Source organism: Melanostigma gelatinosum (genome assembly GCF_949748355.1).
Source record: "Melanostigma gelatinosum genome assembly, chromosome: 8".
Lineage (NCBI taxonomy): Eukaryota > Metazoa > Chordata > Actinopteri > Perciformes > Zoarcidae > Melanostigma > Melanostigma gelatinosum.
The window spans coordinates 2,703,402-2,717,394 of record NC_136641.1 but is presented as its reverse complement, the minus strand read 5'-3'; the positions used below and the strand labels follow the sequence as shown (position 1 = coordinate 2,717,394).

The following is a 13,993-nucleotide window of genomic DNA, read 5'->3' as shown; positions in this document are numbered from 1 at the left end:
TGAAATCATTTCCTGGGATTTCTATGAATTACGTCGCATTATGGTTTGTTGGTTTGTTGGTATAGCTACAAATGCTGGATGAGACCACTGATCTGGAGCAAATATCCAGAGTGAGTTGTGTGATGCTTGCTTGTGTCTGTTCTGCATCAGTCAGCTGTGGTTGGCCTGTGCTGGTTTCAAGGTATCAGAGGAGACTGCAGCCCTAAGCCAGATGTTTGTTGGTTTATTACGGCCTATGACCTTGACATTCAACACGTTAAAAGAAAAGACAATGTCAGAGCTGAGGCGTTGTCTTACGTGCCCCTGTGCACTGGACTCTGCCATTGTGATCTCCGGGCCTCTATAAGTCAGTTTGACCTGCTGCGCCTGTTTGTGTGCTTCTCAGGTACCAGGGGGGCTGAGGATGGGTGGGGGAAGAAGCAGGCCGAGGAGGCAGGGCAGGACAATGCTCACGGAGCGATACATGCTTTGTATTTTGTTTTTGTTTTTCCGGGACAGAGAAGCCAGATCTGGAGCGCCTCACACCACATGGACACTGCTAACGTCACTGACTAACTCACCACACCTCCAAAGTGACTTCTCACTTTATATTCTTTGTTACAATAAATCGTTGACATGATTTGCCGTTTTTGGTCTTGACAGTTCTGATTGATCAGTTTTGAGTAATGACATTAGATTGCTACAAGACATCCTTCTTCATCAGTGTTTGCATTTGGCTGGATCGTCACCACAGATGACACCATATGTCATCTGTGGGAGTCAGCGCAGTGAAAAGGAAACCTGTCCAAGAGCAGCGTCAGTGTGTGTCCGTGTCTGCTGTTTGCCAACTGTGCTCTGTAGGGACAACTGCAGACACAGACTCTGTGTGTATGTATCTGCTGGGTTTGTTGGGACCTGCTGCACTGATCCCTGACCAGCCCGCAGTATCAAATTAGCAACACTCAACACAGACTTACTGTAACTTAACACCCACCAACTCTCTCACCTTTTCGCCATCTCTCTCGCACACGCACACACACACACACACACACACTCACACACACTCACTCACTCACTCACTCATCTTTCTCTCTCTCGCTGACTTTCCCAGCCAACTTCTCTGTTGTGTTGCTAGGCTACAAACTAGCTGAAGGAGTGGGCGTAGTGTGGTGACACACCCCTGTTAGAACACGCAAGTGTGCGCACACACACACACGCACACACACACACACACACACTATAGACACAGAAAACCAAATTCTACCCTCACTAGTCATTACAAATCTTTCATTATTATATCAACCAGAGTGATGACTATTATTTTCATTGTAGATCAACCTATTGACTATTTTTACAATGGTGCACAAATTGTGAAAAGCTGGGAGAATGTTTACCATTTGACAAATGACTTTATATTCTTGGATTATTAAAACTGTTACTTATTAATTTTCAGTCAATCGATTAACGGACCAATCACTTCAGCTCCAATTATTATTCTTTATTTGTCATTAAAAACAGAATAGATGGATATAGACCAAATGATTTAGAGCTGAAAGGATTTGTCAATTAATTGATGACTTCACCATCGTTTTTTCATTAAGGTCAATGTAAATGAAAAACAATTGCTCAATGTTCTTCCGGGTCAGTTAAGCACCATGGAAACAACCAGAACAATTGAGCGGCGTCAGCTCCGGATACGGGCCTTCACTGAGAAGCTGTAGCAACTTTAAACCAGCAGGGAGTCAGGGCGGTCCAGGATCAGTGACCTCTCTGCTGCCGCTACACAGCTTAGACCTGCTGAATTTGACTTGCTACATCTGCTAACTGAAGGTCCATCTCCGGAAGCTTGCGCCTCTTCTCCTTCCGGAGGAGAGACCGCGAGGTGCGCTAGCTAGTGAATCTCGCAGAATCTTCCAAAAGTGTTTCTGCATATATGTATATACATATATACATGAACACTGACAATAATCAGAAGTTGCAGTTCTGTACATGGACCTATTAGAGATTCTAGTCAATCCTTGCCCACTTTAACTCCATTCATCCATATATGGATTTACTCTATCAGCTTCCCATCCATTCATTCAGCTATTATAATCCCATCATCCATTCACCAATCAATTCATCCAGGAGTCCATCCCAGCCAGGATTACAGTCCAGAATAAAATGTGTTTTGACGGTTTGATGGAAGTACTTCATTCTGTCTGAGATGTGCTGCACTGCAGTAATTGTAGCATTTTTTTAAATGCAGTCTACTTGTGTAGTACTAATGCATGAGTGAAACAGAATTCATTCAGTTTTTGCGATCAAAACATTGTGTCAGCAGGTTAGTGATGACGGTGTAGAAATCAGACGGATGATTTGGACAGTTTGCAGAAACACCACTCACGTGTTAATGTGTGACTCCACCCAAGAGTCCAATGTCATCCCTCCTTCCACTCCTTCTCTCAATCATGTATCCACTCTACAAATCCATTCATCCAGCAAGCCAGAAGTCTATTCACCCATTCATGTGTCCACTCATCCACCCAACCATTCCTTCCATCTGTCTTTTCATCAAGACAGATGGAACTAGCTTCATCCAGCTAGCCATCTCCTCCTCCATTATTCATCCATCAACCAATCTACTGTTTTTACAGTTCAACAAGCATTCTTCCATCCTGCTCACCTTCAGTGGTGCTGGACTGTAGTCTCTGGCAGAGCCCCTCTGTGTCTCCGTAGCTCTCCTGGATCTTCTGCAGGGCATCGCTCCCTCGGAGCTCCATCAGCTCCGTGAGCTCCGTCACCGTGGCCCCAAAGTCTCCCCCTGCGAGGCTGCCGTCTGCCCTTCCTCCTCCGCTCACGCCTCGCGACCCTTTGGGATAAAACTCCACTGCGCTGTTTGCCATTTCACCCATAGTGGCTGTTGTTGACATGTCAGTAAGGTTCTTTTTGTGTTTTGTTCCTCCTCTCGCCCTGTAGTCTGTTCTCCAATCAGTTCCCCTTTCGTTTGGTTGGTGGAGGGTTGTTCATGTGCTCAACAGTGACAATCTTGGTTTGGTCTTGATTTCTTATTTATAAATGTGTAATCATAATCACACCTAAACCCGTTTTTAATTTAATTTAAGGGCAATGAAGGGGCATTGGTTTTGTATTTTTTGTTCGCCTCACTATCTTGGCCTAGCCTCCCACTGCTCCTTTAATTCTCCATAACTGGAGGAGGAGGAGATGAGGGGGATCAAGGACAGCAAGCAGGGGCACTTCAGAAGCGTGAGGTCTGAAGGAATCCAGCTTTCTATTCCTCCGACTCCGCTCTTTCCTCGTTTCTGTCCCCCTCCCTCCAGGGTCACAGCCAGTCCATGGACAGATGGACGGACGGGCTGACAGACTCACAGACGGGGACAGAGGGGTGATGGACGGGTGGAGAGAGGGGCGGCTGATAAACCGGACACAGTAAGTGGATCCAGTTCAGAGGTAGCTATTGCTGCACCACCAGGACCTAAGAGAGAGCAAGAAGACATACACCATCATTCAGCTGAGACTCAAATCAGTTGTGAAATGTGTACATTTGATTCAGTGGCTAACACCACTACATCAATCTTAATCTAAACAAATACACATAGTAAGTATACATTCATGGGGTACAAACATGAAACGTTCATTATCTATTAGGTAAAATCATAATTTAATGCTTGTTGGAGGCGGGAGGCCTTTCCGAATGCGTGCCCATTTGAAGCGGGCTGGAAGTGCTGCTTGCAGCACTCTTAAGAACCGCTCATCCCTCGTTGTCTGCAGGTAAGTGAAGAAGAGTCTAGTTGTAACGTTAGTGTACACAGCATCTAGCAGCAAAAGTGAACTGCAGTCAATGAGCCTCGGCCTGTAAAGGTCTGCTGTAGACGACATGCTCCACTCATTCCATAGAGCCCTGAAGCCCCGCCCCCGCTGCTACACACAACGCCATCGCTTGTTCATTTATAATGTATTAATATTGAATGTGTCACGTGTCCAAATTGCACTTTGACACTGCACGTCCTTGTGTCCCAAACAATACACCTACCAAGTGTGAAGTAGATCGGATGGACGGTTCTGGAGATATGCGAAGGACACACACACACACACACACACACACACACACACACACACACACACAGATAGCTAGCTTCATAGACAATCACAGCCCTGTAAGTGAACCCAAACCTCTCCTCACTTTTGTCCACACATGTATCCATGTCAACACCTTTGTCTCACTTCATGCACTGTTTAAACCTGCATTCATTGATTCATTTTGTTTTTTCCAAGAAAAATAAAGATGATTACCATCATCCTCGTGTAGGTTAACCAGGTAATGTTACCTTAAACCAGGTGTGTCCAATCCATCCACTTAGTCACAAAGCATGCTGTGCCCGGACACGTGCCTCATAGGTGCGATTGATTCAGGATCACTTTGTCCAGTCTAATGAAAGGCTTGTGACGCCCGAAAGAGGGAGATGTCCTGAAGTGAACTGCTCTTGTTGAATCCCCTGAAAAACAATTTCCTAATCACTGAATTAACATTTCAACCCATCTCTGACTCTGATTTAATTCAAATACATCTCACATCGATGGCGTTCCAGTAGAACGGCAGCTTCAGCCTCACCGCGTGGGACCAGGCTTCACCCCACATGAGCAATTAGCTCTGCGTGTAACCAAATATCCTCAGCATCACACATGACACAACATATCCTAAATGCCTGGTCCATTTTACATATGGATGAGCATTAAGAAAAGAATCATGAATTCCTTTTTCTCCTCCCTCCTCCCTCCTCTCCACTCTCCCTCAGCTCCCTCTGTCTCTTCTTCTCCCTCCCTTTTTTCCTCTCTGCCCTGCCATGGCTCTATCCTGACTGAGAGTGTTAGTTTATGACTGAGTCACCCTGCTCTGCCTTTGAAGCTTCCTCTTGCTCCATCTTTTCTTATTTGCCTACCCTCCCATCTATCTATCTTTATCTGTCTCTATCTATCTGTCTACCACTCGATCTAAACGGGTTTACTTGGTTTGTCTCATTGCTTGTTATTATTTTACCATTTGCTTTCTCCCTCCTGACTCCCTCATTTTGTTGCTATCCCTGTCTATCTGCTTCCTGCTACTGCAATCATTTATTTACTCAGCCAGTCGTGCATTTCTTCCCATCCCGATCTCTTACTCACTGATTCTGTCTGATTTTATAACACTCACGCAAGAAAAAAAGAAAAAAAGCTCTTCTGTTCAGCCTCCCAACTAACTCTGACTGTGTCTCGCTGTTTGTTTCAGAGCTTTGATATGCACAGTGCACGTGTGTGTGTGCACACATGTGAGCCTGCATTACATAAATTGCAAAAAAAAACTTTGTTACACAATTGGTTATGCCGTTTTAACTCTTACACACAAACACACACACACACACACAAATACAGTTCAGCCACAGGATACAAGCATTGCAAATGTGCAATACACAAAAAGGCACCAAGAAGCCCAGAGACATCCCTTACATGATCACTGCCATGACGCAAACACACAGATGTGTCATACAGTGCTTTCAAAATGAAAGTAAGAGAGGGTGGGGGGGCTGTACTGGCTGAAAATGTGTTTGAACATGAAAAGAGTCAGACAAAAGGTCACCACAATCCTCAGCGGCCTGCCCATTTATCCTGAATGGTGTCCTGCTTCTCTGCACACCATCCCTCGGGGGGGTCGCAGAAATTAGATTTTCCTTTTTTTTTGTTGCAACAGAAAGTGGCCGTTCTTTCCCTCGGGTATTTCCCCTTTATCGCAGAGGCAAGAAAGTTGAGGAGGGTACAGAGTGGGGACACAAGGGAGAGGAGGTCCTCACGGGATTTGATTCGAAGCCAGCATGGGCCTCACACGCTATGTGACTGTGTGTGAGCTGGATGGGGCAACCCGGGCTACAAACACAATATATGACTTAACAAGTAAGTATGCATCCATGCGTTCTTGTCTGAACTCTATATGCACATAATTGGTGTGTGTGAACTTGTCAGCATTCCGTCCGCGGTGCACCTGTGCACCTGCAGTTCTACTTTTCGGCAGGCATCTGAAGGGTCACCTCTGGCGGAGGCACTTTCATCTGGGCTGCTGCCTGCCGTCGCTGGCTCGCCGCCAGCCACACACTTCTGTAAATGCCCAGCGGGAATAGCACACTTAGAAGTGTGGAGCCAACAGGGCACAGATATCTGCATTTACTGTGGAGCACATTAAAGCAAGTGGATGATGCTGACGATGACGAGGATGATGATGGTGACAGCTTGGCAAAGGGAGGGGTGTGTAATTGGACTTGGAACAGAACAAGTCCCAGTCCCAGTTGAGACTGGCCGATGTCCACACATGCAAAGACTCACAAGTCCCATGTCTGTCCCATGAGCCACTGTCCACCTCCACCCAAGGCTACACGCACACACACACACACAATACTGGCATTTGCCAGCATACTGTGCACTTCGGTGCAGGAATGGCCCCATGAAACAGTGCTTCCCACACAAAACGACCTTTCCTGGTCATCTTCAGACGTGCCGGAGCTTCATCCCTCTGCTCATCCTCATCACATATAACAACAGGCGGAGGTGCTGATGAGTGCCGGGAACTACACTACACTGTAGGCCGTCTAAAAAAATCAAGGAGAAAGAGAGTGGACCTATGGTGCGCCACATGCCTACCCTATGTCCCTCTGCAAGGTTACCGGCCCAGTCCAACTCAAACCGACCCTGAGCAGGGCGGCTTATGAATGTCCCCCCGGCTACAGATCATTACCAGATCACCGCAGCTCAGCGCTGCAGGTGCGACGCGCCGTAACCGAGACAAACAAGGCAATTGATACCCACTAGCTTATAGCATGGTGCATACTGGCGCCCGGGAACACCAAGAGAGCGGCAGCCCTTTATCAACTGACACGGGACACGACCGGATGGATGGAAGGGTGGATGGATGTCATTAACCCTACACAAGCGCATACACGAGCGCACACGCATCCACACATACTCCCTCATAATGGCATAGCGCTGTTTGGCAGGAGAATGATGGTATGCCCTACAGGCTATTATGCCTGTGGGGAGATATGCCACATCAGGCCTTGTTTCACACTCTGCAAGTCCGTTAAAAACATCCATGCTACATGCTACTATTGAATCACGGCGCATCTGCGCGGGCACGCACGGACTCACCGACTCACCGTGCAGGCCGAGCTCAAGGACATCAGCATCGGTGCGCGAGCGGGGAGGCAGAATCCCCGTTAATCTGCGTGTGCGTGGAGCGGAGAATGTCCCAAGCCGGATGAGAGTCGCTATACAGGGGGGGGGGGGGGGCACCGGGGCTGCTCCGGTTGCCTGGCGTCCGAAGGACTGGAGGGATGAAAGACGACAACGGTGCTGATGAATATTCCGCTCCGCGCGGTCACCTGACGGTTGGTCGGCGGAGTTCTGCGGCGATTGAGGAGAGAGACAGACAGAGAGAGAGAGAGAGAGAGAGAGAGAGAGAGAGAGAGAGAGAGAGAGAGAGAGAGAGAGAGAGAGAGAGAGAGAGAGAGAGAGAGAGAGAGAGAGAGAGAGAGAGAGAGAGAGAGAGAGAGAGAGAGATCGAGAGAGAGAGAGAGAGAGAGCGAGATCGAGGATGCGCGGGGTTTAAACACCTCCGTTGCAGGGAGGGGGGGCAGTCCGTGCGCCTAGACGAGGACTAGCTGCTCCCGGTGGTGAGAGCTACTAATTTGACAGAATTAGGTTAACTGTTAAGGGCACTGGCAGAAAAAGAAGAGAAAAAAAGAAAAGAGACGCCGCGTTGAGAGGAGAAGCTCATGCGACATCTTCGGAGGAGGAGGAGGGGTTGAGCCACTGAGAGAGCCGGCGCGCACAGGAGCTCGGTCTCAGCATCCGCGAGAGGAACCGAGTGACGAGGGGGGGGGGCTGTATACGTCAACCCCCACCTACTCGGCTGCGTGATGGCGGCGTGTCTCGGGTCGTCATCACGCACCAGACACGCCGCAGTGTAGCTTTACCCTTTGGAGTTTTATCAGTTGGTGTTTATGAGCCATCTTTTAAAAATATCTATACTACTAACACAGATGATGCATGCAGATGATCCCAAACAAGCATGTTGGGCTGTAAACTCACTTTGTGATTGAGTAGATTGAAAATATATTGGACAGAAACTGGATAGCCTCATGAAAGAAAAGATGCATGGGAGACTTGAAACGACTACATTTTAAAACAGAACTTAAATTAAATCAACTAATATTTTCTATTAAACATGAGCTCACCTGACACGAAGGTGTCAATTTAGTTAATTTAATTTCTCAGAATGATTGCTGAAGTTCAGTTCATTTTTACTTTTTAAAGAATTTTTAAGACAACAACTTGTGTTTTTAAGTTTAAAAAAAGCTTGAAATGGTTTACAGTGTGTGCATAGTGTAGGTCACAGACGGATAATAAAAAACTGTACCTCTAATTAAAACTTGTCATCTTTATTCACAGGGTAGAAGAACATGGATAATTTAGTGAAATATGCTAAACATGGAATTCAGAGCATATCTATGGCCTCCACATGGCTCAGTGCAAACGACGACAACAGTGTCAACTGTTTACCGTAGGGGGAGCCGAGTGGTGAGGTGCTACGCATCCATGACACCGTCAGTGGGGGCGACCTTATCAGCTGTAACAGCCGAATGAGGAGCAGAGCCCCCTCTAAAGGGGCACAGGATACATCTGAGGGGTCTGATAGTTGATGGGGGGGGAAAACATTGCACAAATTTGTAATCTTTTTTTTTTTTTTTTCTCAAATTTGATTTGTTTGGTGAAATATTGGATCTTTCTTGTCGTGGACCTCGACCAGTTGTTCAAATGAAACAATCTAAGAAATCAAGAAGGGAATATCTCTTTGGTGGAACTGATAACAGCTCATAGACGTCTGAAACTAACCATTGCTTGTTTTTTAACCCCAAAATGTTGCGAGCCATAATCTTTGGCATTGTTGATCATATGTCTATCAATAAAATACTTTAAAAAGTAACTGAATGAATGATTATTTCACTCTGAAATGTGGTGAAGTAGAAGTGTAAAGACGCACAGAAGTGTGGTACATGAGCAAATTACTTGAACTTCTAGTAAGTCAGTAGAAATTCAAACATCTAACATTTATATTGTTTGCGCCTATATCCTTGACCACATTTGGGATTCAACATGTATCCAGTTCATGAAAGCTTTTCCATTTGCTGTTCTAGTTCTGGGAGGAGTCCTCGAGGGCACAGGAGAACGATAGAGAAATGGACGCTTTGTATGTAGCTGAAGAGGCAAAGAGTGCCACCGACTAAAACTTTAACTTGTTGGATACAATATTTGGTTGACAAGTGAACAAAAGTGCAAAAGGTGCACATTTACTATACCTGGGGACGCCGTGGAGCCCACACAAAGAGCACTGGAGGACAGGGTCCCCCCTGTGGGAGGTCCACGGATCATGGTTCTGGGAGAATAAACCCATGATTGTGTTTAGAAGCAACAGACCCTTCCTCCTCTTCTCTTCCTCCGTGTGACCAAACTAAGCAGAGGCCCGAGGCGCTGTCCGTCGTGCTGAAAGCTAGCACACCCTGATGCTGAAGAACAAAGGACCATATACATTCATTTCATACAGCACGCACACACACCAGCCCCACTCACCCACACCACCCCATCCGCATGCATGTCTTTACCCAACTGGCTACTGTCAAAGCTTGTTATGCAGTGAGCCAGTGCGAGGAGAAAGAGGAGAAATGTATTTATAGATGAATCAGATGAACTTATTAATAGATATCATCTACACACTGCAGGGAGATGGACCACAGACTTGTCGGTCCATGCAGCACACACACACACACACACACACACACACACACACACACACACACACACACACACTCATGCACACACGTGTACACTTCTTGATGAAAAGCTTTGTTGCTGATTTTATCTTTCCCTTTTCTTATCTTTAACTGTTACACACCATCTCCCATGCAAATATAAAGAAAATTCACACTTTATTTGTGGATGGGTACTAATCTGTTTCATAATTTCCACAAATATACACAGTAAAGGCATCATTCTCCTTTCAAACCTCTCATCTAGGAAGAAGTGGAATCTTCTAAGAATAGAGTTGTGCCTGAGTAGTGGCCAAGACACAAATCTTGTGCTTAGGCCCGCTTAAAACACCCTTAACTGGCATTTAAAATTGGACTAACATTACACTGGAACTGATTTCAAACACACACACACACACACACACACACACACACACACACACACACACACATACAATAAACATAACCAAAATCTACAGGGTCAATAACTAAACAATATGACAGCAACTTCTCTTACTCAATGCTACCGGCAACATGCTAACATGCTAGGTATAGTGTTATGGCAGGTCTGATGTTTACCACGTTTAACATCTTAGTTTAGCATGTTAGCATGTTCAACTTTGCTAATTAGAACTGAACACAAAGTACAGCTGAGGCTAAGGCTGATGGGGATGTCATTGGTTTTGAAGTGTGTGAACTCATGGACTAGAGGCCCGTGCTCGTGACAGCATGAGATGTAAACAGTTGGTCTCCTTAGCTGAGCTATAACGTTAGCTAGCTGGTGCTCAGTATGGTTTAGCTATGAGCCTGTTGTCCAAGAGAAGATGGGATTCGGTTGGCGGGTGTAGTTCGGTAGAAAGAAACTCGTTCCGACATGAAACTGCTTCCAACAAGGTCTGTGGATTATCTTGAGTTATGTAAATAAAATATATTCATTCAATGTTAAATAATATGCGCAATACTTGTAAGCTTATATTGCGGAGTTGTGAGGTCACTGTAAGTAGGTAAAATACTCCGAGCAGGGCATTCCTGCGCCTGTTCGCACGATAGAAACAGATACAGTGGCCCTGAAAGAAACACTTGCTTAAACCACCAGATTAGGGCGGAAACTGCCATCTTAGAGTAGGAGAAGAGTTCTCTTTATCTATTCACACAGAGAGTTCGACATAGCTTAGAACTGCACCCTTTCCGGCACCTTAAGTGTTAACAACATGCATACACACTGACCTTCCAGAGAAGGCGGGATCCGGACGTGAGCCAGTGTGGGTGGAGATGCCCAGTGCTCCAATCAGGCTGCTGTTCTGCTAAACACAGCCCCGCCTGCAACTTTGCTTTAACCAATAGGCTTCCATCAGAATAACCTATAACACGCATGCGCACTCTGCTTAAGCGCTTTTAGCTTTCACTTTTCTAGGTCCGTGCACGTTTAACTGCTGGACATAATACTTCTGTTACAAATAAATGTTATTGCTTGAATTGAGCTAAACGCCTCGATCTCAGTCTGTTCACTCGAGTTACATCCTCAACAGTTACCAGGTCATTATTTCTGGAAAGAGACATTGCTGTTGAGTTTCTCAAATGTTAATTTTGGCGCTTTGAGCACCACAAGTTGAAAGCCATCTAGTTCCATTATAGTGGAGAGAAGGCAGACATCTCTACGGCCGATACCTCCAACACTAGGAACTCACACCAAAACAAATTGATGAACAACACTACAGGTAAGAGGGAAATGTGTATTTTAGATTTTGGGGCTGTCCCTTTAAGCTCTCAATAAATAATAACTTAAGTTTCAGAGCTTTTCTGCATTTTACCTATCTTTGGTTGAAGAAAAATACTTGAGATTAGAAACCAAGCTTTCGGGGGCTCGTCTCTAACAAGCGATATTTGTATTTGTTGAGCATATTCCTTATCTTAGTAGCAAAGCCATGTTGAGTGACCTGTGCAGTGATGTCACGTGGGAGGATGTGTACCTGTGTGCACTGGAATGCTGTTGTGCGCATGCACAAATAAACGGGCGTGAGTTGTGTTCCCAGACCAAAGAAACAATGGCGGTGTGTTCTTTTTCTCCCGTGAATGCTAGCTACTAGGAGCTACTAGCTAACTACTTTGGCAACTAAAATAATGTAGAGAGCTGCAGGAATGTCTGACGCTACAGTATTAATGTTGCCGGTAACAAAGGGTGCATCTTGAAAGGTCTTGATAGACTTTTGACTGATGGCTTGGCCTATCTGCTGACCCATCCATCGGTTCATCGCAATCATCGTAGGCTGTCTTTCAGCTCTAGTCCATCCCACATAACTAAGAGCGTACGTACACACACACACACACACACACACACACACACACACACACACACACACACACACACACACACACACACACACACACACACACACACACACACACACACACACACACACACACACACACACACACACACACACACACACACTTTCTTAAATCTATATGCATTTAGGCATTTAGTGTTTGGAAGTGGTTAGTTGATGTCTAATAGGTCTGAGGCTGAAGAGCTTTTATCGGTCCAAGGGCACTCAGCTCCTAGACTGCACGCCTGATATAATATTAACATCCCAAACTGTCATTTTGACATAAACACACATGCACACGGAGACATACACACACACAGCCGGTCGTGTGTGTGACCTTCTGACTTCCCCTCAAGCCCAGAGTAAAGGCTGAAGTGATGTGTAAGCAGATCAGAGGCGCACGGCGGAGAGGAGAGGCGATCAGAGCAGGCTGGAGAGTGTTGAATTGTGATGCATAGATAAGCTCCCCTCCATCCCTTGTATGTTCCCTCTGTGCCTCCTTTTTCTCCTCACCCATCCTCGCTGCACGTCCTTCGCTCGTTTTTCCCCTACTCCTCCCGACTCCTTTCCTCAGTACTCCTTCTCATATGATAGTTAATTCATGAAGTCTGGCTGAACATGCACCCTCTCCATTATTAATACAACATTAGGGCGACAGAGGGAGGAGGAGGCCGAAAAGGAGAGGGGAAAGATGTGTGACAGTGAAGAGGACAGAGGGTGAGAGAAAAAGGAGTGGAAAAATGACAGGAGTTAGGTTGAGGGTAAGACAGAAGGCAAAGGAGATGCAGATGGAGATAGAGAGAAGAAAAAGGTGGAGAGAGAATGACAGGAATGGAGCAAATGAAGAGAAAGACAGACAGATTTTACCCCAGCAGCTACAAAAAAAACTGGAGTTAGAGTGACAGATGAGAAGAGAGAGAATGTGTCAGGAAGAGGAATATTCTGACATGTGATGCTATTGGGATGCACGTAATGTCTCTTGTCCCATGAAGAGAGGCAGGCTGCATGAGACAGAAAGAGAGACTTGGGTGTGTCAGTGTGGATCATGTGACTGTGACTCCAGGACACACACACACCTGATTTTACAAGAGAAATACAGAAAAGTAAGTGAAGCAGTAAACAGAAGGTGATTAAAGTAACCTTTATCAGCATTCTTCAATAATAAAGTGCTGGCTGGGTTCTCACCACTCATCCATCTGGTAGGGTCACATTATTGTTTCTTTACATTCCCCTAAAACATAGTCACTATTAAAAAAATCAGGACAAGGTGCCAAAACACTTAGTGCCACTTAAGGCCAGTGGGATTACATAGTCGGGCTACCTCTCAAGGGCTTTTAGCTCTGGGCTGCCACACTGCTTCACACTGCTGCATTCACAGATGGATTGACGTCACCTACAAGCAACCTTTAGAATGATTCTACATTATTCGTCTTGGCAACAAATCACGATAAAAGACCACAACCAACAATGTGATTCTGCAACCACTGTATTTGTGTCTATGTCAAAAACATGGTCAAAGAGAGAAGAAAGAAAAACACCTACACATGTACAGTATCCATATAAACATACATATATCAACACATATACTGTATATATACATACATGTAGTATATGCTGGGTCCCTTATTGGGTTTTTGGTCAGCTGGTCACTTTAGTTTCCACCAAATGTTACTCAAGCAGGAGCAAATACAACATTTGTTGGGAACAGATTAATGCACGTTTCCCTCTCTAAGATAAGATAAAAAATGATTTATCCAAGGGGAAATAGTAGAATTAGTGAGTACCTGTGACAGCAGGGCAGTGTCTGTGGGACTGAGGCAACATAAACTAGTGAGGGATGAAGGAACTTGTCCCCCAGTG

General features: G+C 45.6%; 1 protein-coding gene across 2 annotated transcripts in view; it reads right to left on the bottom strand.

Annotated features, from left to right (window-relative positions):
• atp2b3b (ATPase plasma membrane Ca2+ transporting 3b) overlaps positions 1-3,122 on the bottom strand; it is a gene marked incomplete at its 3' end in the record, with an annotated part of 47,604 nt that extends 44,482 nt beyond the window's left edge. For both annotated transcript variants that reach the window (XM_079274112.1, XM_079274113.1), the window contains exon 1: positions 2,645-3,122. In XM_079274112.1, the coding sequence (XP_079130238.1) occupies positions 2,645-2,891 (247 nt within the window). In that variant the 5' untranslated portion in view covers positions 2,892-3,122. The remainder of the gene's footprint in view (positions 1-2,644) is intronic.
• Positions 3,123-13,993: the final 10,871 nt, after the last annotated feature.